This window comes from Dermacentor silvarum, chromosome 5 (genome assembly GCF_013339745.2).
Source record: "Dermacentor silvarum isolate Dsil-2018 chromosome 5, BIME_Dsil_1.4, whole genome shotgun sequence".
In the NCBI taxonomy this organism is placed as follows: domain Eukaryota; kingdom Metazoa; phylum Arthropoda; class Arachnida; order Ixodida; family Ixodidae; genus Dermacentor; species Dermacentor silvarum.
In genome coordinates this window covers 34,669,188-34,692,898 of record NC_051158.1, presented here as the reverse complement: position 1 = coordinate 34,692,898, position 23,711 = coordinate 34,669,188, and the positions used below count along the sequence as shown (strand labels likewise).

Sequence of the window (23,711 nt, the reverse complement as noted above, 5' to 3'; positions counted from 1 at the left end):
CTGCCGTCGCCGTCGTCGTCGCCGTCGCCGTGAGGTTCCGTATGACGTCAATGGAGATGAAATCGTCGCCGCGCGCCGCCGAACGCTGTATGTGCGAGTGAAAGGGCGCGAGGGACGCGCGCTTTCACGGGGAGTGAACGCACGGCGGAGAACAAACGCGCGTTCTTTGCCGTGCTCCCTTAAGGGCTGCAGAAGTAGGCGTCTCTTTCCTCCTTTACATACACCATATATGTAGATCAAACGCGCCTTCTTCTGACGCACGAAAGGCCGTGGCGGGGGGGGGGGGAGGGAAGGGAGCGGACGTTTAGCTGCAGCACCAAGTGCCTATTTATATCAGAGGCTCCGTCAACAGTCACCAACGCCGCACGCATTTTGTGCGAACGCGGGCAAAACGCCGACGGCGTCGACAACAGTTCTGCGTGTTGCCGGTGCTGCTGCATGTCCAAGTTTATACAGCTGATAAAGCTACTATCATTACTCCGTATAGCTCTCTACAAATTTGCTATCGCAATTGATGCTTCGCCTTTCAGGCGAAACTGCGACAACTTTTTTCTGAAGAAACGCCGATCTGCAGTTACGCTGCAAGCCGCCAACAAGGCCAACATCGTGACTTACGGTGAACGCGCCCTCACATTGAACATTGGACTCCGGCGTGTGTTCCGATGGGATTTCCTCGTAGCGGACGTGGCTTACCCGATTCTTGGTGCAGACTTTCTTCGTCGGTTTGACCTCCTTGTGGACATGGCCCACAAGCGTCTTGTCGATGCTACGACACACATAACGGTACAAGGTATAGCGTTCACAGCCGGCGTCAGCACTGTAACCAACAAGCCATCTTCATCGGTGGCTTGTTGCTTCGCCCGTCCATTTCCATGCGTCCTGTAAAGCACGATGTTACGCACCATATTATCACCACAGGACCACCTGTCCACAGTCGTTCACGACGCATCGCACCCGATCGACTCAACATCGCCAGAGCCGAATTTGAACATATGCTCGAGCTTGGCATTGTGCGACCATTATCAAGTCCTCGGGCATTTCCTCTGCACATGGTGTTAAAGAAGTGCCCAGGTGACTGGCGGCGCTGCGGTGAGTACCGCGCCCAGAACAACGCTGCTATTACCGATCGCTATCCCCTGCCTAACATCGCGGATTTCACTGCACCACTGTATGGAGCAACTATCTTTTCAAAGATACGCCTCGTCAAGGCGTATCATCAGATACCTGTCGAACCCTCGGATATTCCCAAGACTGCTGTCATAACGCCTTTTGGCCTCTTTGAATACCTGCGGCTGACCTTTGGTCTGCGCAACGCCGCTCCAACTTTCCAGCGTTTCGCGGACACAGCCACCTGAGGTCTTCCGTTCTGCTTTGCCTATATCGATGACCTTCTCATCTTTAGCCGCGATGAAGACGACCGCCTTTCACACCTTCGACAGCTTTTACAACGCCTTGACGAGTACGGCCTAATCGTCAACAAAGCCAAATGTATGTTCGGCGTCCCTAATCTTGACTTTCTTGGACACCACGTTGATCGCCACGGCATCTGGGCGCTCCCTAACAAAGTGCAAGTCATTCGCGATTTTCCTCAGCCCACTTCCGTACGTAAACTACGTGATTTCCTGGGACTGATTAATTTCTATCGGCCTTTTATCCCCCGCTGTGCTCATCTGATTCGTCCACTTACGGATCTGCTCCAGGGAAACAAGAACAACTCTGGTCCCATTACATAGTCTGAAAATGCGTCCAGCTCTTTAGAGGCTATTAAGACCCAGCTCGCACACGTCACCCTTCTTGTTCGCCCTGATGCTCCGCTCTGTCTCATGACAGGCGCAACAGATGTGGCAGTTGGAGCCGCATTGCAACAGTGCGTTGACTAATCGTGGCAACCGCTAGCTTCTTTTTCACGCAAGCTCTCCTCCACCGAAAGCAATTACAGCACTTTCGGCCCTGAACTCCTCGCTGCTTACATGGCTGTGCGTCACTTCAGGCTTTCGTTTTAAAATACATCATAAAACTTTCGTTCCAAGTCTAGGAGATCAATTAAATTTTGTTTGTCATTTTCTCCGGCGAATTGTCGGTGGCTACATTAGGAATTGTGTTATTCACTTATAATCAGTTTCTTTTGCATTTACATTCGCTTAGTTGTTCTGGTATGGTATATGGTATTCCTTATCTGTTCTGGTAATGATGATGATGTCCTCAGCACATGGCTCGTACCCACTTCGGGGGATTGGCCAAGAATTGAGCATCTGAACTTTTAGATATGCATTCTGAAACTACAGTTAATGTGCAGTTTAGTAATCAGAATAACAGACAGATTAATTTTTCTGAACTGCATAATTTATAATACTAATGCCATAAATTGAAACTGAAATATCTCAGAGAATTGTAAAAGTGTGAATTTAAAATTTTATTCGTTTTGTTGATTGAATGAAACCACAAACGGCATCAAATACGTCCCTGTGGCTAAAGCCCAATACCGAGGCACCGAAAGTGAGTACTGATTCTGATGTTAAATTTAACCCTAATTTAGCAAGCGGTATTTCAAAAGTCTTTTTCTTTGTAATTTATAATGACGACAGATTAAAAAATAGTGTTCTACGGTTTCTATTTCTAGGCAGAATTGGCACAGCGGCGATATCGCCAGACCAGCCCTGTGTAAATATAAATTTAATGGTGGGACACGGCAACGTAATTTTGTAAGGATGACTTCCGATTGTCCTGATGGACACCAATGAATTTTCCATGGAAATTTTAGGTGCTGAAATTCAGTTCATGATGTTATTGTTTCCATAATATCTCTACGAATTGCATATTTCCGATATCTGATCGCTGTTATTTGTGCCACCACTGGAAGGACCGATAGTATCGGTCCATTCAGGGATGCTCTCGCTAATGAATCGGCCATTTCATATAAATGTAATCCGCAGTGTCCTGGTACTCATAATAATTTTATAAGATTCATCTGGGGGGGAACTAATGTTAGAAACGTCTTTAGAGCCGGTGAATTTGTTGAAGCTGTAAGCGCAGTACAGACAGAAAGGGAATCTGTTAGAATTAACGCGCTGGATTCATTTAAAGGGAGTTTCCGCAAAGCTAGAATCATTGCTAGGAGCTCAGCTTCAAATACAGGAGTGAAATCTGGTAGTCTGAAGGAGAATGACCAGCCAAGCGAAAGCGAGAAAATGCCTACGCCCGCCTTTTCGTCATTCACGGAAGCGTCAGTGGCTATTATGTTAATTGTGTGTATGTGTGCAAGGTAATCTTGCAACATATTATTTAATAACCGGACTGAAAGAAACTTAGGGTTCTGTGGGAAAATTTCATCTAATTCAATCTTTAAATTCTGATTTGAATCATATGATGGAATAACGTCTAGAATTTTTATATTCAAACTGTCTAATTGCTTTTGTACAAAAATAACCTGTGGGGTGTGAAAACGTGGCCAATGAGCAAGAAAGAAGGAGTTTGGATCGTTTATAAATACATATTCAGATCATCTAATTGGAGAACTGTAAAATTTGAGAAATGTTTGTATCGTTAAGATGCGGAATCTGCAGGGCAATGTTGGTAGGCGCGCTTCCTGATAAAGAACATTGTTTGCTACAAACCTAGGGAGTCCCAGGCGCAGGCGCAGGGCTTCACGCTCCAATAGAACCAGAGGCTTAGTTTTATAAGCAGGGCTTCCCGAGAACAGTACACAGCCGAATTCCAATATTGGACGCATGTACATTTTGTATATCATTAAGAGGGCTTGCCTACGTAGCCCATATTTTCGGTTGCTCAGTCTGGGTAGTAAACCTAAAGCACGCTGAGCCTTAGATGCCACGTTTTCTATATGTGGACTCCAGTTGAGTTTTTCGTCATAAATGATACCTAAATATTTAAGAGACTCAACCTGCGGAATGTTTTCTTGATTGTAAAATATGGATATAGAAACCGGATGCATAAGTGGGAACACCAATATTGCGCTTTTACTTACGTTTAATGACATGCCAATTGATTGAAGCCATACCTCAAGCATACTCAAGTATCTCTGCAATTTTTGGTATAAAGAATATATGTCGTTGTCGGCGGCGAAGAATGCAATATCGTCTGCATAAACGTAAACTTGCACGTCCTGACTGGCTGGAATAGAACTCATTAATATGTTAAATAATATTCGAGATAGGACTGCTCCTTGTTGGACACCACGAGTCTGTTTGAGCTTAGACGAAAAGCAGCCATCCTTAAAGCAATAAAATTCTCTTGATCTCAAAAATTCTGCCAACCACGCAATTATATAATTTGGGACATTATGATTTCGTAGTACATTCAGTAAAACTGTATGTTCTACGGAGTCATATGCTTTAGCTATGTCTAATGTCACTAAAGCGGCATATTGTCTTCTTTTTCTAGCGAGTTGTATGCGGCTCTCTAAATCAGCATGGGCACACCATATAGAGCAGTCAGCTCTGAAGCCTATTTGATTTGGATTTAATATTAAATTATCCGACATCCAGACAGTAATTCTGTAATGTAGAACCCTCTCTATGAGTTTAACCATATTAGAAGTAAGAGAGATAGGTCTGATATTTTCCATGGAGTAACCTAATCCTTGTTTTTTAGGTATCGGGATTACTATAGCTAGTTTCCAATCGTATGGTATCCAGGCGTTGTTTAGAGAATAGTTTATAATGCTTAGGAGATCAGAAGGAGATAGTTCGAATAAAATTTTTATCATATGCACTGTAATTCCATCAGGACCTGGAGCTGACACGGGTAAGTTTCGAATTACTTGAGCTAATTCAGGCAAAGTAACTTCATTAAAGTCTGACGTTAGGGCTGGTTTTTGCAAGTTTTGTGACATAGATGACATGAATCTACGCTCAAGGCCTTTCGCAATCTGTTCTAGGGATTTTGTCATTTCATCAGATGATAGAGTTACATAATCAATATTAATTGGTGGTGGCAGAATTTTGCGATTTCGCATATATCTAAACAGCGCTTTTTGTTTTTGGGATTTGAAAGGAAATCAAAGTGTTTCCTATCATAATCGTCTTTTGATTGAGGGACTGTGCGTTTAAATATAGCGGCGTAAAATTTGTAATCAGCCCAATTTTTGGGGGACTGGTTATAGAGTAGTTGCTTCCAAGCTGCTTTTCTTCGTCTGTAGTCTCGTGTACAGTCTGGATTCCACCAAGGACTATGAGAGGCTCTCTTGGCAGACTCAATAATAAATTCAGCCTCTTTGTATGATCGTTTGATAACAGCACAAATTTTCATAGGTTTGGATTCTTCGCGCTCTTCAGAATGGTGGGCCAAATGTGCTTTTAAATCATTTTAAAATTTATTGTAGTTCACGAATACTTGGATCTGAGAGCACGATGGTATTAACGGGCAAGCAATTTCAAATATTATTGGACAGTGATCACTGTTGGTGGCACAGTCCAAGGCTGCCCAAGATGAACTAGTGAGAGATGAACTTATGAAACTTAAATCTAAGGCTGAGCGCGATCGATTACAAACAAATGTAGGAGTTCTAGTGTTGAGACAAGTCATACTATTATCTGTTGACCAATTCCACAAGCGTTTGCCACATTGCTCTGTTCGAAAACCCCAACACGTGTGATGGGAGTTGAAATCTCCCACAAGGATTTTATCCTTGCACCATGACGTCAACGCGGAATCCAAAGATCGAGTCTCTTGCACACCCGCAGGAAAGTATACATTTACTAAAGAGAATGGTAGGCAGCCCGGTAAGGTTACATCTAAGGCAAAAATTTCACTTTCAGGGGACATATGTTTGTATGAAATCTTCACCTTAAGACTAACTCTATTACTAATGAAGAAGGCTAAGCCGCCGCCTTTCGAAGGACGGTCCAATGGGAAAGATCGGAAGTTATTTACATGAAAAGGTTGATGTGTTGAAAGCCATGTTTCTTGTAGTGCAATAATATCCGGGGAGAATTTCGATGCCAAATACAATAAATCTGTTACGGAAGAGTGAATGGATTGGCAATTCCAGTGAAGAATTTTGAGGAATACTATGGTTACGAAAGGATTGACTCAGTAACTGCCTTGCTTAAAATGTTGTCTTTTAAGAAATCGTTCTTTGTAAGGTTTTCTTTCAGGTATTTTTTGGTCTTTGAGTGAATAAGTGTAGTGGCTGTTTTCGACAAAGGGGATCTTGAACGTTTTAGCGATCGGGGGTCCATGTCCATTTCCTCTGAGCTTTGTTCCTCCTCATTGATGCTTTCACTGTGATATTTGTTTGCATCAACAGATGGACCAGCAATTTGATCATCTTGGGACATGAGTTTAGGAGCTACCTCTTCATTTGATGGTCGTGAACACTCAGTTTGCGAAGTTATACTGATAGGTGCTGTTGTGTCGAATATCTGCGCCATCTGGGTAAGATTTGTGACAAGGACTCACAAAGGTTTCCAGCTAGGCGCTCCATGGCCTTCTCCATTGCCCTTTCGACAGCATCGGCAATTGAAATTGAAAGAGACGCTTCCGTGGACATTGTATGACGGGCTGTGACAGCTGCGTACCCCTGTGTTCTAGCCTGCATTTCAGCTATGGCTTCTTGACGAGAACAACGTCTTCGCTCAACGATTTCTAGAATCTGTAGTTCTCGTGCCCTTGCTGAGCAATTCAAATAATCAGCAGAGTGGCATTCACTGCAGAGGCAGCACTTTTCTTATTTGTTGGTGCATTCGCTGGAATTATGTTCCTCACCACAAATTCGGCATCTTGGAGCAGACCTACGTCCTTTCATTGTGTATCCAGCACTTTACACATTGGAGAGGACGAGTGGATAAAGGTTCCACTCGATAGATTAGGGGCAATGCCTTGATTTCTGTTGGCCTATCTGTCCCTGCAAATGTTACAATGACCGATTCAGTAGGAATTTTGTTTTTGTCTACGACACGTCCACACCGATAAATTGAAATAGCACCTGCTGGTGAAAACAACTCTAATATTTCTGTTGGTGACATGTTGACATCAACGCCACGCACAAGCCCTATCACACACGCCAAGTGAGGTGGGATGAATGCCCTTACCGGATTGGAGGCAAACGTGGAACACTTGAGAAGGTCTTGTACACAGGGCTGGTCTGGAGAAAAGCAAAGAATACCTCCTCTGCCGAACTGGCGGACCTCTGTAATATTCAGGAAATGGGCTGTCGCCGATCGCAGTTCCGCCTGAATCGCTTTCGGGTTCTTCATCCGTATGATGCCATCATTGGTTGGGACCATAGCCACGGGAACTGATTTGACGCCGTTACGCAGAAACAAGTCCACAGGTAAATCCTGCGAGGGAATAGAGGCGGACCAGGGGAAAGCCCCGGGCCCTGGTGACGAAATGGCATCTGTCTGGTCAGATTAGCCAAAAAGCACTTATTAAATAACAAATATGCTACAAAAACAGTTAACAAGCAAAAAAAGAGACAGTAACTACTCAATTTGTGGCCGCAACCCCCAGAGCCGAACACGCAGCACGAACGCCGTGGTCAGTCCGTGGCCAAGGCTTCTTCTCCGTGGCCAAGGCTTCTTCTTGGAAGCACTAAGTGTGACGTTTCGTGCCTGATCTTCGTGCCTGATCTTCGTGCTTGTGGATTGAGACGTTCTCGTGGCTGGTAATACCACATGGTTCTTCGTCTTTACCTCTCTCAGTGGGTATGTGCCATTTTCGAAGGATAACGTCTTCATTATCATCTCTCGCGCTCCGCGCCCGGTACGGTCTCGTGCTCTCGCTACTTGCTCGCTCTGTTTCAGTCTAGGCTTCGCTGTCTTAGACGTTGCTTAGCCGCGCCTTCCTTTCGGGCCCTTCGCAAGGCGTGCTATAGACCATCTGTGGCACTCACGGTGATCGCTCGGCACCTCAACGTGAGTCGGTACACTGCCTACCCCGTTGGCGTAGCCAGAGGCATCCAGTGTCACCTTCCCTAGAAGCGTTTGGTGGTTGAGAGCTCTGCGACGACTCGGGTCGTTTCCAGTTGACCAGCGGACATCCATCTGCCTACACTCCGATTGTCACCACCATGGGCGGTAAGTTATCAACGGACGTCGCCCACCGCGTTTGCTCTTGAGATATGTTCTTAGTACAGCCGGTGAGCGAAGCTTCGCGAAATGGTCGTCCATTGCAGACCGTTATACTGATAGCGTGGCACGGGAACAAGAGTTCGTGATTGCCTGTCAGTCATTTCCAGCAGCGAAAAAAAAGAGCACGTTTAACAAGGTCTAGTTGTCGCCCGGGGTCCGTGATAGTGATAAGGGAGTAGGCAGATGAATTATAACGAACAGGAGCGTCATCAAGTAATAGACAGCGCCAGAATATACACGGGACCAAACGACGAGTAACGAGACAGACACTATTACTTGATGATGAAGAAACAACTAGCCCCAAAACACGTCCTGAACAGTAGCGCGCGTCGCCGGCGTTATAACGAGCAACAGCTTACCGGTACGTTTAAATTGAAGAGTATACCTTATATACAATGCCAGTACTAAGGCATGGGGACGAAACCTAAAGAATAACGGAAAACCTTTATCTATCTTTAGTGCAAACTGGGCCTTTGATACATTTCCCGCCACATATGTGTTTAAAGGGACAGTAAAGAAAAAAATGATTTCACCTGCATTTGTAAATTACCCTTCCAGGATGCCATAAAAGCTACTCTTACGATGAGAAGAGCCAGAAATGCCGCGAAAAGTGGGCGCTTTCTCTCGAAAGGCCTTGCGCTTGAGCTCCTCCTTGGGCGGTGTTAATTCTTAGACTGTGCGGACGCAACCATACGCGGGTGTGACAAAATTTCTCGGCACCCTTAAATGAATGCTTGAACACGGCTTGTAGGGCCGGAAGCGGCATCGCATAGGTGCCACTACGCTCCACTGAAAGTACATGACTTCCAGCTTGTGAGCACCAATATGGTTTCGAACTTTCCAGTAGTCTGATAAGAGTTGCGATAAAAGGCATGCGCTGTGGATGCAATGTTTCATGCCCTCCTGTCCCTTTTTTGTGGTTTGCATGCTGTAATTGTACAAAAAAAATTCTGAGCAATAATCCAGTGAACAATAATGTAAGACTGGTTTTAGCAACTTTGACGGTTGAATAGTATAGCATCTGCTTTGCATATACGGCATAGATACACACATATCCCATACTTATACATTATTGTGCACGCAATATCACGCAGACTTGGTAAAATACCCTTTTGCTTACATACCAACAAGGTCACGCTTACCGTGAGAAGCTTTATAAAAGCCAAAGTGACTCAACAACAAAATACGGGTGGCGACACCCTTCAGTTTCCTATACAGTAATCACTAGAGGGAACTGTGGCGCTACGATCGGTCAGCCACCATGGGAATGATGCGTAGTACATATATGGATTTGCCTGATCTTCGTGCTTGTGGATTGAGACGTTCTCGTGGCTTCGTTTATTACGGTTTATTTGGGCCTCAATTGGGTCAAATTTCAAGGCAGTTTATACTTATTTTAATTGGAGAGGCTAATAAGATACTGCAAGCGCGCACAATAGCTACTAATTGCAGTAGATCCGCTTGTCCATCGAGGCCCTGGCGTAACGGTTTCATTGTCGGCTTCTTTGCTAGAGGTCCTATGTCCGAATCCTGCCGTCGGACAGTTTCAATGACGTTCATTTGGGTATATATAACACGCAGTACCTTCTTAAGAATGATCACTTTGCATAGTCACGAAGCCATTTCAAGCCAGAAGGGCATTTCCATGCCGGCTGAACTGCCCTGCTTGCAGGTACCGTAGCCACAAACGCCCTCTAGTAATTGTATGAGGCTCTGTGGCGACACCCTCGGGAAGTTCCCGCACCAGCAAAGCCGTCAAGCCATGCATTTCGACGCCGTCTGCTCGTGCCCAGTTTAGCTTTTCAGGGCAAACGCCCGCTGCAATGCATTGCGAATTACCAGAGACTGAACTCGACGATGTTTGGTGAACTTTAGGCGGCGCCCACAGCGACCGTGACGACACACTGACGTACCGTAGCTGAGGTTTCAGCGCGAGATTTAAAAATAAAACCTTGAGTTTCATTCTTTCTTCAATAGAAAATATAATGCGAAACTTAGTAGAATCGGCTTTTAAAGGATATTTTATCACTTTAAACTGTTTCTTACTTTCTCTTAAGTGTCCGCTTAAGGTTCCTGTAAAAAATCTCAGTGACGTCATAGGTTTCGACGGCGTCTGTTAGGGTCCAATTAATTGTTTATCGACCCGCCGTGGTTGCTTAGAGGCTATGGTGTTGGACTGCCTAAGCACGAGGTCGCGGGATCGAATCCCTGCCACGGCGGGCCGCATTTCGATGGGGGCGAAATGCGAAAACACCCGTGTGCTTAGATTTAGGGGCAGATTAAAGAACCGCAGGTGGTCCAAATTTCCGGAGTTCCCCGCTACGGCGTGCCTTATAATAAGATCGCCGTTTTGGCACCTTAAACCCCATAATTAAAAAAAAGCTTTAATTGTTTATAGGTGAAAATGAACTACATTGCACTCTAGAGCAGGCAAAGATTGAAGTTCCCACGTTTTACGAACCTTCATTGAGCTAACGAGGGCTAAGTGCGAAAAAACGTTTTAAAATTTGTGATGTCAAATGACGAACCGGTGCTAAAACTTGGACTCGAAATCCAAAACACACACACACACACACACACACACACACACACACACACACACACACACACACACACACACACACACACACCACACACACACACACACACACACACACCACACACACACACACACACACACACACACACACACACACACACACACACACACACACCACACACACACACACACACACACACACACACACACACACACACACACACACACACACACACACACACACACACACACACACACACACACACACACACACACACACACACACACACACACACACACACACACACACACACACACACACACACACACACACACACACACACACACACACACACACACACACCACACACACACACACACACACACACACACACCACACACACACACACACACACACACACACACACACACACACACACACACACACACACACACACACACACACACACACACACACACACACACACACACACAACACACACACACACACACACACCACACACACACACACACACACACACACACACACACACACACACACACACACACACATTGAACTTTGGCCTTCCTTCGCTTTTCGAATAATCAACCCAGTATTAATAAATCTAGTTTTGAAAGAGTACTTTGCCAGTCTAAACTGTCTACGTGTCTCTCTTTAGTATCTATTTAACCGAGTCCGCGTAAGATTTCCCCCGGTACCGAGCTTACCGAGTTGGCCGTTGACACATTTATGTTCACATTTTTGTTGTACGCATCATACGGGACGCTATTCTCGGGCGATCACTTTCGGAAATTGTTTCACTTTCGCGAGGTTTCACGGGGCTTGCACCGCATGCTAGTGTCGACGGGCGACAGCGTTCCTGACGCAGTGGTGGCAAGACAGCGCGCTCAGTATTTTGCCTGGAGCGCCGTCGCGCGCAGAAGCCCACGCATCCCGCTTAGTCGTACGAAGGCTCGCGAGGGTGAAACTATCCCCCCCCCCCCCCAAAAAAAAAAATAGAAATTAAATTCTTAGTCTTTCAGTGCCAAAAACTGATGATTATAGGGTACGCCGTAGTGGGAGACTCCGGATTGGTTTGGACCACGTAGGGTTTCTGTAACATGCACCCGATGCATGATGGCACGCGGGGGGTTTTTGCATGTCGCCCCCATCGAAATGTGGCCGCCGCGGCCGGCATTCGATCCCCCGGGCTTAGCAGCCCAACGCCTTAGCTGCTACGCTACCACGGCGGGTGATCCCCGAAAGTTAGCGTCCGAGAAAATATTATCCGTAGTTGTTGCACACACGTAGCGTCGTCCTGGGGCTGCTCTCATTATTACAGTAAAAATTACTCGCACAGAACTTGATGAATATTTTTCTTGCCGTGTTATCGGACGTAGCTCCCTGCCGGTTACTGAACTTAGAAATTTTAACTATACTTTAGCCTCAACCTTATCGCTGTATCAGATTTAAAACGTTGTACCTCATGCGCGTTAATAAGTTTGATTTTCTCTATTTTTTTTCAGATACCATGGAACGCTCCCAGAGTAAGTACGCTGGTATTTTACAGCATACGGCTGCTGTATGTAAATGTACAGTTCATTGCTCTAGCTTGGCTAGATATGATGGCATGAGATGCGATAGAAAGAAAAAAAAAATAAAGAACACGTTATATGGCGTACTCTCGTCCTCTGCGACAATGGGCGAAGACAATAAGCGTGTCCTTGAGGGGTTATTGTCCTGAGAGACCCACAGGCGCCATACAAGTCGCAGCATTATGGCTAGATCTGTCCCGTTTTCTTCTTTGCTCTTCCTTTGGGTAAGTGGGCATCATGACGATTAAGACTGGCTGATTTTCCTTATGCAGCGCCAGCTGAATAATGGCAATCAAAAACTCATCACGATTAAAGGAATAATCGAAAATTTCGCAAAGTTGGTCGATCCTTCGGCGGAGCCTTATCACTAGCTCTGCACTTTAGTTAGTAAAGAGAGTTAATTTAGCCCGTGCTTTCCTTGTCTTCGGTGTCTATTTTCTTCATTCATGATGGGGTTTTCATTTGCCATGTTTCAGTGGAGCCCAGCGGAAGTAAGTATATTTCCGTACTCTGTGGGGCTCTGTGTCCCCTTTGCATGTTCATGTTAGGACAGAATAACTTTTGAATCGGTGTGTTGCGATTACTTACCTCGGCAGAATTCATTTTTTGCGTTTGATAAATTATGCCACTGTACTACATGAAATTTTGGGTCTTTCCCGACTTACGCAATACGGAAACAGCCATCCCCAAAAAATCATGCTATAAGTTATCACGAAAAGTTGAGGGTCATGTGGGCATGATAGGAATTCTAAGCGAGTTTTTTTTTTTCTTGCCCTCTACGACTGCCGCACTTAACGACGATCTGATTACATTGTAGAGGACCATCCAGCTCATGACTCACCGGAAACTTGGTTGCATTTTTTTGTATGTGACAGCTGATGACAAGTAAGTACACTTGAAGTGTAATATATTTGCGAAATTCTTAATGCACACGAATGCCCAGTGATCGTGTTTTAAACGAAACAAATGGACTTAACGAAAATGCACGGAATAGTCAAGAATACTTAGAGGTTGCTGTAACGCAGAACTCATGATATTTAATAGGAGAGTAAGGATACATGGCGAAAGATGACTATATTATTGCTCCTGTGCATTTATGACAGGCCGTAATCTACAGGAATCGAACAGTAAGAAAACAAATCCTCGTACGAGGGGTGTTCAATATTGCATCTGACGAGCCCGCAAGTTTCATTTTGGAAGACAGGCAGATTAGGCAATACCGATTATTTGGTAATTTGGCCCTTTCCGTAATCTCAGTTGCGCGAATATTCATAAAAAGGAAACTGACAGAAGCTGGATGCATGACGACAGCGCGCCAGCTCACGCCAGTCAGTTTATCTGATCCACGTGTCATCGATCACGAGAAGGTATCCGAGAACGTTGACCTCGCCTAAATTCCTCCGATAATTTTCTTATCCCCGGGTTTGAAACTAACCCTCCACAGAGGACTGTTTTCAAATGACGGAAGTCGTCGGGGAAGCTGTGATGACCTGATTGGTGATCAAAGTGAGTGAATAAACTTTATTGCAGCGACCAATATGATAACGCCCGAAAGTCGGCGGCCACCCTATTCGAGGTAGCCGTGGATTTTTTTTTTTCGATGAGGTGCACTGCAGGAACAAAAGGTTAAAGTATTTAAAGCTTTCAGGAGACGATAATAAGGAATAACGTGATCGCCTTGCGAAAAAATATCCTTTCTAAAGCTGATGTAGTACATGAATTATTGAACACCCCCTCCTCCTTTTCCCACTCTGTAGATTTCTCGAGGGTAGTATAATATTGTAGGCGCCATGGACAAAGGAAAGAAACTAGAATGGTGCGAAACATAACAAAACTAAAAGGCTACCAAAGTCGGCTCGGAACCTGATCACGTCGCGGTGGGTTCTAATGTGACCCATCGTCCCTTAGCACTGCGTGCTCTTTAAGAAGATGGAACGGTCGCGGCAGCAGCGCTCCGCTGCTGCGCTCACGCTTTGCGACAAAGGAAATGTACGTTGAAAGAAACGACCAATGTAGCACAGGCATGCACCCTGAGGAAATGGGCACAGAACGCTTATAACAGAGCCAACGAATAAGTGCGTAGCGATTGACACCTATCGGCAAACAATCATACTTGGCCGAAGGTTTCGCAGTTGTAATGCAGTATCGCCAGTATTTGACGCCTAGATACTTTGAATTGAATTGACTTATGGGAGTTTAGGTGTCAAAACCACGATTTGATTATGAGGCATGCCGTAGTATGGGACTCCAGATTTACTTTGATCACCAGGGGATCTTTAACGGGCTCCTAATGCACTGGACACGTAGATATTGTGCCAAATGCTAGTTATGGATCTATGTATATATGCGCAGGAATATAAAAGATACAGGCACAGGTTCAAAAGGGGAAAAAAAAGGAAAGTGAACTATGTCGCAAGAGGGAGGCTGTAAGGCTATCGCCTTCGGTCTAGGCACACGCCAGCCGAAGCAACCCAATACTGTCTGCTTGTTTCTTGCTATCCTTGCTTGTTTGAAGCCATCCCTATAGCCTTTTCATTTTTTTTAACACGAAAGTGTTTTATGCCGGGGTCCACCAAGACTTCACTGACGTATTTCCGTCACGGAAATACGTCAGCTTACAATGTACACGAACATAATACAAAGAAAGAAACCAGAAGAAAAAGTTCCACAAACATGCAAAATTAGGAAATCGAACCCACGACCTCTCGGTCCGCGACGATAGATCGCCGAGCGTTTAACCCATTGCGCCACAAACGCATTTGCAGAGAGCTACACAGACGCGCCTTATATATCTAACACTCCTCCGTGTACCCGCGCTCTTGCTCGGGGCGGTGCCGCCGCCTACGAGCAGAAAAGAGAAGTACTGCATTATGACACTAACGCGCACCGACAGTGAACGCTTCGGTGGTCTCAGCACTACGACGCCTCGATGCCAGCATTCGATCGAAGGGACGCTGGCATCAAGAAGCACTACCAACGCCACCTAGGTGGCGTTCACCGTACTCAGCACAGCGGAGCGTGGCCTCCGCAATTAGCTCTGAAAATGTTTCTGAAGTTGATCGCGGAGGCTGCAATTACGACGCGCTGTACGCGCTGATTTGACTCGGTGACGATTCAGTTACGTGCTTTGTCTTGCGCGTTGTATTAGTGTGTCAGTTACGTGCTACGTCTTTGGCGTTGTGCTAGCGTGTGCAGCGTAGTGCAGCTTCCATATGCACGACGGTTGCTCATGGTCATCGACGTTGGTAGTCGTGATGGAGGAGACGTGCCACCAGGCGTCAGCGTGGGTGCATCAACGCCTAAGGGCGCTTTAGCCACAAAACACCAATAGACATTATATATCAATGTGCAATAAACATTACACTACTTCTGTGAAGACACGTTTCACTTTCGTGTTCTATACCGATTCCTATATAAGAGGGATCAACCACATTTTTTCGTTTTGTGCCGGTATTCCGCACAGAAATGAACGCAAGCTTGCGTGCACGAATGATCAAAATTGTAAGGACAAATGGTTCCGCGAAAAACCCGAATTTCCTGGGCGCGTTTGCATGTAACGTAGAACTGAAAAACTGCAGCTCAGATTTGCCATAGAAACATCGTAAGGCATTAGTTAGCCCCTGCTGTCGCTTGCAGCAGTCAATAATTAAATTGTATTTTTCACAAGAAAACATGAACCGTTATACCGGGTGCTCAAAATTAAGCTTTTGCGGAATTTTTAATGTGGCAGGTAGCATAACTCTTATCGTTGAGCTGGGTTATTCGAAGAGGCGTACATTAGTAGCACGAGAAATCGAAACACATATTCAACTAATTAAGAAAAATGACTAATGAACTTCTTAGTTAGTTACTTTACGACACATATAGCAATTTCTGAATTGTAGCCGGTGAGTTAGCAATACGCATCTACTCGAAATGAATTTCCAGGGTGAACACGAGTTTCGAGATATTATTGCGCAAAGTGTTGGACGAAATACTTAGGCGTTCCAGTTAATTTTGTGCTTCAATGTATAAAACAGCATTTTGGTAAAAGAGTAAGTGGAAAACAGTGCATTCTTACGGCGAGTTTGACGGCGACGGCGCATATCTCCAAACTGGTGTCATCCCGGAAATTCATTCCAAGTGGATGCGCCTCACAAGGTCGCCGGCTACAATTCGTAAATTGCAATATGTGTCGTAAAGTAATTAACTAAGAAGTGAATTAGGCAATTTGTGTTAATTAGTTGAATATGCGCTTCGATGTCTCGTGCTACTAATGTCCGCCTGTTCGAATAACCCAGCTCAAAGAGAAGAATTATGCTACCTGCCACAAGTGATTTTTAAAAATTCCGTAAAGCTTAATTTTTAACACCCGGTTTATTTCATCGCGGCTGCACAATACGTATAGAAAGTCAGCTGCAAGAGTCAACTCCATGCGCGGTCACGTGCAGGGGCACGAGCGGTGCGGCGCAGAGCAGCGGAGGCAGTTGGCTCATCACCATGTTCTGCCTACTCGTCCTGCTTGTGCTGTTCGCCGCCGCCATCTTGATTTTCTCACGTGACGTCGGAGCAGGTGAGTGTGTCGCCTGAGAACGGAAGGAGAACGGCGTTGCCAAAAATTTCTCGCGAATTTCTGTACGGACGTCTCGTAAAATAGAAAGACATAGTGATAGGCAAGGAGGTTAGTCAGAAATTTCCCAGGGGAATAAAAGCGACAAAAAAAAAAGAAACGTAGAAAAGTGTAAGGTATGCAGGAGATGTACGCAAGACGAATGAGCACAAGGATTCACTGCACAGTTGTGGGTGTTCGTAAAAGGGACCTGTACGTACAGTCAACCGCAAACGTTCACGGGATACGGTTTCCCTTGCAAGTGTTAATTACTCCACTGTGAAGGCAAGGTACTTCAAATTTAATGAATCGCTGTGTAGGTGGCGAAGGTGACTATACATGCGGGAAGATTTAATTTGAGGCTGTGTGACCACGCTTCGCGAGAATTCAGCTTCTTGGCAGATACTGCATCCCATAAACTTTTGCGGGTGACGGTACATTTGTCAACTCTGGTAAAGGTGAGAAATTCCTGACAATTTGCTGGACGCGGGTCGTGACACGACTAACCCCACGAAGGGTGAAATTGTTTTAATGTGTTAGCACACTTAATGTACCTCGCGCACTCTCCGGGGGCTATTAATGCTTACACCTATGTGTCCGTGCATGTTTGCATCGAAGCTTTTCGCACTTACCTGGGTCACCGAGTGGTTTCATGGTCGAGGGGTGACCGCATGGGGCTGCAGTCATCTCAGGATGGCTGTCGAGTGCAATGCGTTCAGCACTGAATCAGTTGTGGCGCAGCCTGCTAATCACGCCGGGTTGCTGTTGAGGAACCCTCGTGACGTGGGTTCGATTCCGCTCGGCATCCGAGAAATGTAAGGGGTCTTTCTCGTCGTCGTTGAGCGGCACATTCCCGGTGGAACCTACCTAGTTACCCGAGTTGGCGTCAAAGAGGTCCATTGAGGACCAGCACAAACCGAGAGGCACATATCCAACGCTCGACGTCACGCCGTTTCTTCGAACAGCGATGCCTACCCATGGAGTCCTGCGTCTACAGTGAACCATGTCAGCGTGAAAAGAGGCTCGTTGAAGAGCGGCACGCATGTACTACAGATTGCCAAGTACACTGACCCAAGTTGGTCCGACGGTGGGTTTCGAACCCTGTTACATCGACAAAGTAGCCAGAAGCGCAAACCATTTCGACCACGGAGTACCCAGTGACCCATTTAGGCGGGGAAAACGGTTATACAAGGTGTACGAGGGCCACGGTTCGTTCGCTCGAAGCGCGGTTGAGAGCGCTGCAATACGATAGCGCATGAGCGAAGTCACGTGATCTTATTTCATATTTCGCGGGCTTGCCTTAAACGCCAAAAAATAAAAATAAATCATCACGTATGCAGGTACGTTGCCACAAAAGATTGGAGCGGTCGTTTCTGAATCCCCCTCTACAACGTAACGAAACGCACTTGGCCCTAATGTGAATATTAAAAAAAATACATAATTGATCTTAGTTAATTAACTAGTTAAGCGGAATATAAAAAAATACTCTGAGAAGCGCCACATGACGGCAAACTATATGTCGTTGGTTTCATTCAGCTGCTGGTAAATACCTTTTTAAGCCCTTGGTTCATGTTGCGTGAAACACCCTGTGTATACAGACGTACAAGCATACAAAGCCCCTGGAATATGCATGAAGTACCCTAAAAATGCTACCGCATAAAAAAAAAAAAGTTACACGAGACTCGAGCAGTCTTGCCAGTACCACTGCCCAATTTAAAGTGAAGCCGTTCCGTAACTTTCGAGCAGTTGCATTAAAAATTGCAGTTCGCTTTAATGAAAGCGTACTTCGAAATTTTGTCCGCTTATGACTCATGAGAGGCACCCACTTCGGGCAAAATGAAACTCAGTGTCACGTATCGTTTTCGCAGCGCATTAGGGAAACATGCATGAAATGTTTGTGTAATGTCGTAATTAATCTAAGTCCACACACATTAAACTTGGCATCCATAAAAGACACAACGGCCCCGTATTTAAACAAAATGAAAAGTCGCTGTTGTTTCCAGTTCTCCGAGGACACCGAGGTAACCTACTAGGCGTCTAGTATTATGCACGGAGTCAGAAACAAAAACGTATCTATGTGGATTTAGTCATTATTTGCGGCGCACATAATTAAGCTGAAAGAGTTAAACTTATGTGACAATGACGCTACCATGTCGTCCAGTTACACCGAATGCTCCCGATACACTTCAGGTGAAGGCCACAAAACGCCTTTTTTTTCTAGCAAGTACCCGATAAATCTTTGTCGAAAGCTGTTATGAACAGATGCTTTTGACGCTTCTCCCCTACATAACCGCTAAATTGCTCCCTATTTTTCCGCACGTCACCTTTATGGCACGTCGAGTTCTTCCACGACATTCAAAGTTCCTACGTGGTTCCCAATATGCGCTTGTAGAGCTCGAGAGCGCTCGTATAAGTATTTTCGACAAAGGCTGTAATTAAGATACACAGTTAAACCTTATATAGTACGCCACCAACATGCTACCTGTATCGTCGAAACATAAACAACCTGCCCCGTTTAGCTCACTGAAGATACCGCTAATTAGCAGGTGCGTAGTACATTTTAGAGCTTACAGCAAGCTTTGTATTCTACAATGGGTGAAAATACCTAAAAACGAGTAGTCAGTACTTAAATTGAAAACACATAAGTAACCTATCAACTTTAACCTTTTCGGGGCTCGTCACCCATATCATGGACCCACCTCTCCCCCTCCCCTATCCGCCGTCCCCATTATATCTAAATATAACACAATTTCTAAAATATAATAAATTATAACACAAATAACGAGCTAGAACAACTATAAAAGATCCCATCTCCTCAGGTTTTCCCTAGACCTTGGGGGAAACCGCTCATAACGTCCCCAAAGAGGCAAGTTAGCCATTTCCACATATTCCATAAATAGTCCACATATATCAAGATATCCCTTCACATCGACCCTAACGAGTCTCCTGCCCCATCCTCTCATTTACTTTAAAACTGTATCAATGATCCACTTGTTGTAGGACATTGTGAAAACACGCACGTGACGTTTTCGAGCGCTGATAGTCGCACTGTAACAGTTGTCACGCGAAATTCTAATGTACCTGACACGTTTTAGGGTCTTTTTTTATACTCCATCCTCATAACTTTGTCCTCTCTGTTGTCTAACGTGCGCAGCCGAAAGTGGCGAAGGAGATCCGGCCGCTTCCGGAGAAGACGGTTCCTCTGGGCCATCGGGGCCATCGGGGCCATCTGGGCCGAGCGGTACCCACTCCCGAAAGAAAACCACCACTGTGGCTGCAGACGAGACTCGCGAGGACATCGACCGCCCCGAAGACCAGCTTTCTATGAGCACCAAGATTACAGAACCAAGTGCGTCTTCTACGGCCGCTGGTTAATGCGCTTAACCCGGTCCCTCCCTTCGTATTTTTTAACAGCGGCGCTGTTTATGCCGGGCGTAATCTGTCTGTCGTAAACAAAAAATGTGGGCCAATCCTGGCGGCAGTGTAGGAAGGGTCCTAGCGCAATAGCACATGCCTCTGTGAACTGGCGAAGCTGAGCCTGGCTAAATCTGGCTAAGCATGGTTGGGACATCTTAGGCTTAGGCAGTCTTCGATAGCTAATCGATAATTGATTAATAATAAATAAATTCTGAAAAATTCTGGGGACGGCTTGGTAGTGCTTACCCTAGCCCAAGTACGTGGCCAATACCTTGCGATAGCCAATCGATAGCCAATGAAAAGGTAATCGATGATCGATCATTACTACAAGTTAATCAAAGACTCAAACATTATGTTCAGAACAAAGTTGTGAATGAGAAAATTGTCGACAACCTTGGAAAAGTCCTGATCCAGCTTTCCGATCCATAAATTCCGGGAAATGCTGGGGGTGACTTGGTAGCGCTTAGCCTATAGCCCAAAAGCCAGGACCAGCTAGGTGCCCATCAGCTCTGCTGTCTCTTTAGCATTGCGCCTCCAGTGCAAGCTACGCTTTTTTTGTTGTTGTTGCAAATGTAGCAGCGGATATGAAACATCGGCACGCCTAGAAGCAAAGAATGCTTCCGTAGATGTACCTTAATCCGAGGAATTTAAACATCAAAGGCAGTGTAGCTTATAAGGGAAGTTTCAAACACATCCTGAGCCCTAGGTGTCGGCTTTGCCGCTGGTTGATATCTACCCGAAGGTTTGCGAATAATTCGCTATATCCGGTTCAATTTCTTCACAATATTGGAGCGTTTTCAAGTATGCTTCGGTATATCCAAACTTAGTACTCCTATACTCTCCGTCGTACACGACACATGTTATTGTATGCTACACATGCGGTCTGCCGTCGTCGTCGTCTTGGTGCGAGTTTCGGCTGTCTGCTAGGGTTGCGTTGTTGCCTGCCCTCCCCGGCACGTGGGTCCGGCTGTGCGCTCCCGCCGACGTCCTCCGTCGCACGTTACTAGAAACTACAGCGCACACCAGGACCAAGACAAGAATAGAAGTGCTGACTTCTGTCTTTTATTTCCCAAGAGTAATGTGTGCCCACGTGTGCATTTTATAACCGCGAATAAAACGAGATAAAGAAAATAGGGAGAAAAACAATATCGTGATAGCAAGTAAGTGAACACATGCCCACTTAATGGAGAGCACCTTAAGTGGACGAATTCGACGACCAGCAGGATTTGTTTAAGGCGAAATCCGTAGATCTCTGTTTCAAGGTGGCGTTGTGAGGTACAGAAAAACGGAGCGCGCCGGGTGCAGGTGGAAGTTGGAATCTGCTAGCTCAAGGCAGGGGTAATTGGAGATCGCAGGGAGAGACCTTCGTCATGCAGTGGACATAAATATAGGCTCATGGTGGTGGATTAGGCTGATTTAAGGTCAGTTGGGGTGGATTAAGGAGGATTAAGGTGAATTACAGTAGGCTTTACAAGAATTTCGCCTTCGCGACTCTTACGTGATAGCTAAGGACACCTGGGACTTTTTTTTTCTTTATCTCCCATTTTTACATCTATTTTCTTTCGCGATTATAAAATTAATGTGTGTGCAAGTACGGGCAGTGCCACGTAACTTGTCCCAAAATTTAAGTATGCAAGTAGCTGGAAGGAACTAAGGTAATGTTGTTTGCCGTCGCTTGGGGTAAGGTAGACGGTTTTTCTATTTCGCCTAATTACATAATTAGTTACTACAAGTTAAAGACTCAAACATTATGTTCAGAACTAAGTTGTGAATGAGAAAATTGTCGACAACCCTGGAAAAGTCCTGATCCAGCTATCCGTTTCTCAATACGTGCTACATAAGAGATTTTTAGGCGATTAGTATTTTTGCCCACTTCGACCGTATTTCGCCTATCTATCTATCTATCTATCTATCTATCTATCTATCTATCTATCTATCTATCTATCTATCTATCTATCTATCTATCTATCTATCTATCTATCTATCTATCTATCTATCTATCTATCTATCTATCTATCTATCTATCTATCTATCTATCTATCTATCTATCTATCCTCCTACGCCGACCAAATGCCCAATTTGTCTACCAGCTTCGGCGTCGTGGTTGTGATGATGTCGTGGTCGTTCTATCGTCGTCATTCCAGGTTCGTGATCTGACTTTTGTCATACATTTGTCGTCATGAATTCGTTGTCTTCGTCTTTCTGCGGTTTTCCTTGCCAAAACCAGTTCCGATTATGAGGCAACGCTGTAGTGGAGGGCTCCGGATTAAGAGGTTTGACCACCAGGGTTTCTTTAACCTGCACTACAACGCAAGTACACGGGCGCTTTTGGATATCGCCTCCATCGAAATGCGGCCGCCGCGGCCGGGATTCGATCCCGCGACCTCGTGCTCAGCAGCGAAACACCTTAGCTAACTGAGCCACCGCGGCGGGTGAATTCGTTGTCATAGCGTCATCGTCTTGCGGTTGTCGTCGTGACCGTCGTCATTCCAGCATTGTCATCCGGTTCCCGTGATGACGTCTTCGTGACGCCATCATCGTTGTACACTCGTCGTAATCCCGTTATCGTCATGACGTAACACACTGTCGTCGTTTACCACTGTCAGCATTTGAAAGTCATCACCTCATTGTGGTCATGCCATTGGCGTCGTGCCACCTTTTTTTTTCCCCTGCCATCGAGGTCGTTACTTCGTCAATATATATCGTCGTCACTGCGTCAGCGTTATACGGTCGTCGTCTTGTCGGCATGCTCATGGACGACCTTGGCAAGCGAGTGCAATGTGCGAAGTGCGACGATACGGGAGTATATCGCATATAGCCAAAGCAACGGAAGTCTCAGAATGACCATTACAGAGCTTACATAACATGGTTTTAAAAGTGCGATGCGTCGCTACCTTGCTCGATTAGCCGAATGCTAATCGCATTACCGTAGAGAGTGATCGTGAGATGAGTTCTGCATGCCGTAATGTTCCAAGCCTTTGAGAAAGCCCGTAAAATATGCTGTTGCACTCGCTCTTCGCGCTTGTGCGCCGTCTGCTACTGTCACTGCCGCATGGCTTCTGGAAGTGACCCTGAACACTGCCCTGGGTGCCTGCGCATTGATTTGCGGTCTGTCAGTAGAGTGTAGCACATGATGGGTGAGTGACATCAATGACCCAACATTGAGTGCTCTACGAATGCACTAGCGTCACGCCTATTTGGTGCGCTTGAACCGATCGTTAAGCGCTCCCATGCTTATGGTCTAAACGACGATCAACGAAATCAAGGACGGCAGATGATTATTGAGAGAGCGGAGATTAGGAATTTCGCCAGAAACGTACGGGCTTGATTCAACAAAGACAAGACACGTAACTAAATGGGTATGTGGATTTATTGATTGATTAATTGATGGATCGATGGATGGACGTTAGAATTCAGCCCCTTCCTAGGTCACTAGGGGTGAGTGGGATGAGGCTGCGACGTCTATGACGTCACCTCT

The 23,711-nt window shown here is 45.6% G+C and overlaps 1 protein-coding gene across 1 annotated transcript; it reads left to right on the top strand.

Annotated features, from left to right (window-relative positions):
- Window positions 1-14,018: 14,018 nt before the first annotated feature.
- LOC125945673 (merozoite surface protein 1-like) lies at window positions 14,019-20,191 on the top strand. The gene is made up of 3 exons (XM_049667897.1): window positions 14,019-14,044; window positions 16,659-16,780; window positions 19,971-20,191. The coding sequence occupies exons 1-3, from the start codon at window positions 14,019-14,021 to the stop codon at window positions 20,189-20,191; spliced, it is 369 nt and encodes a 122-aa protein (XP_049523854.1).
- The last annotated feature ends 3,520 nt before the right edge of the window (window positions 20,192-23,711 follow it).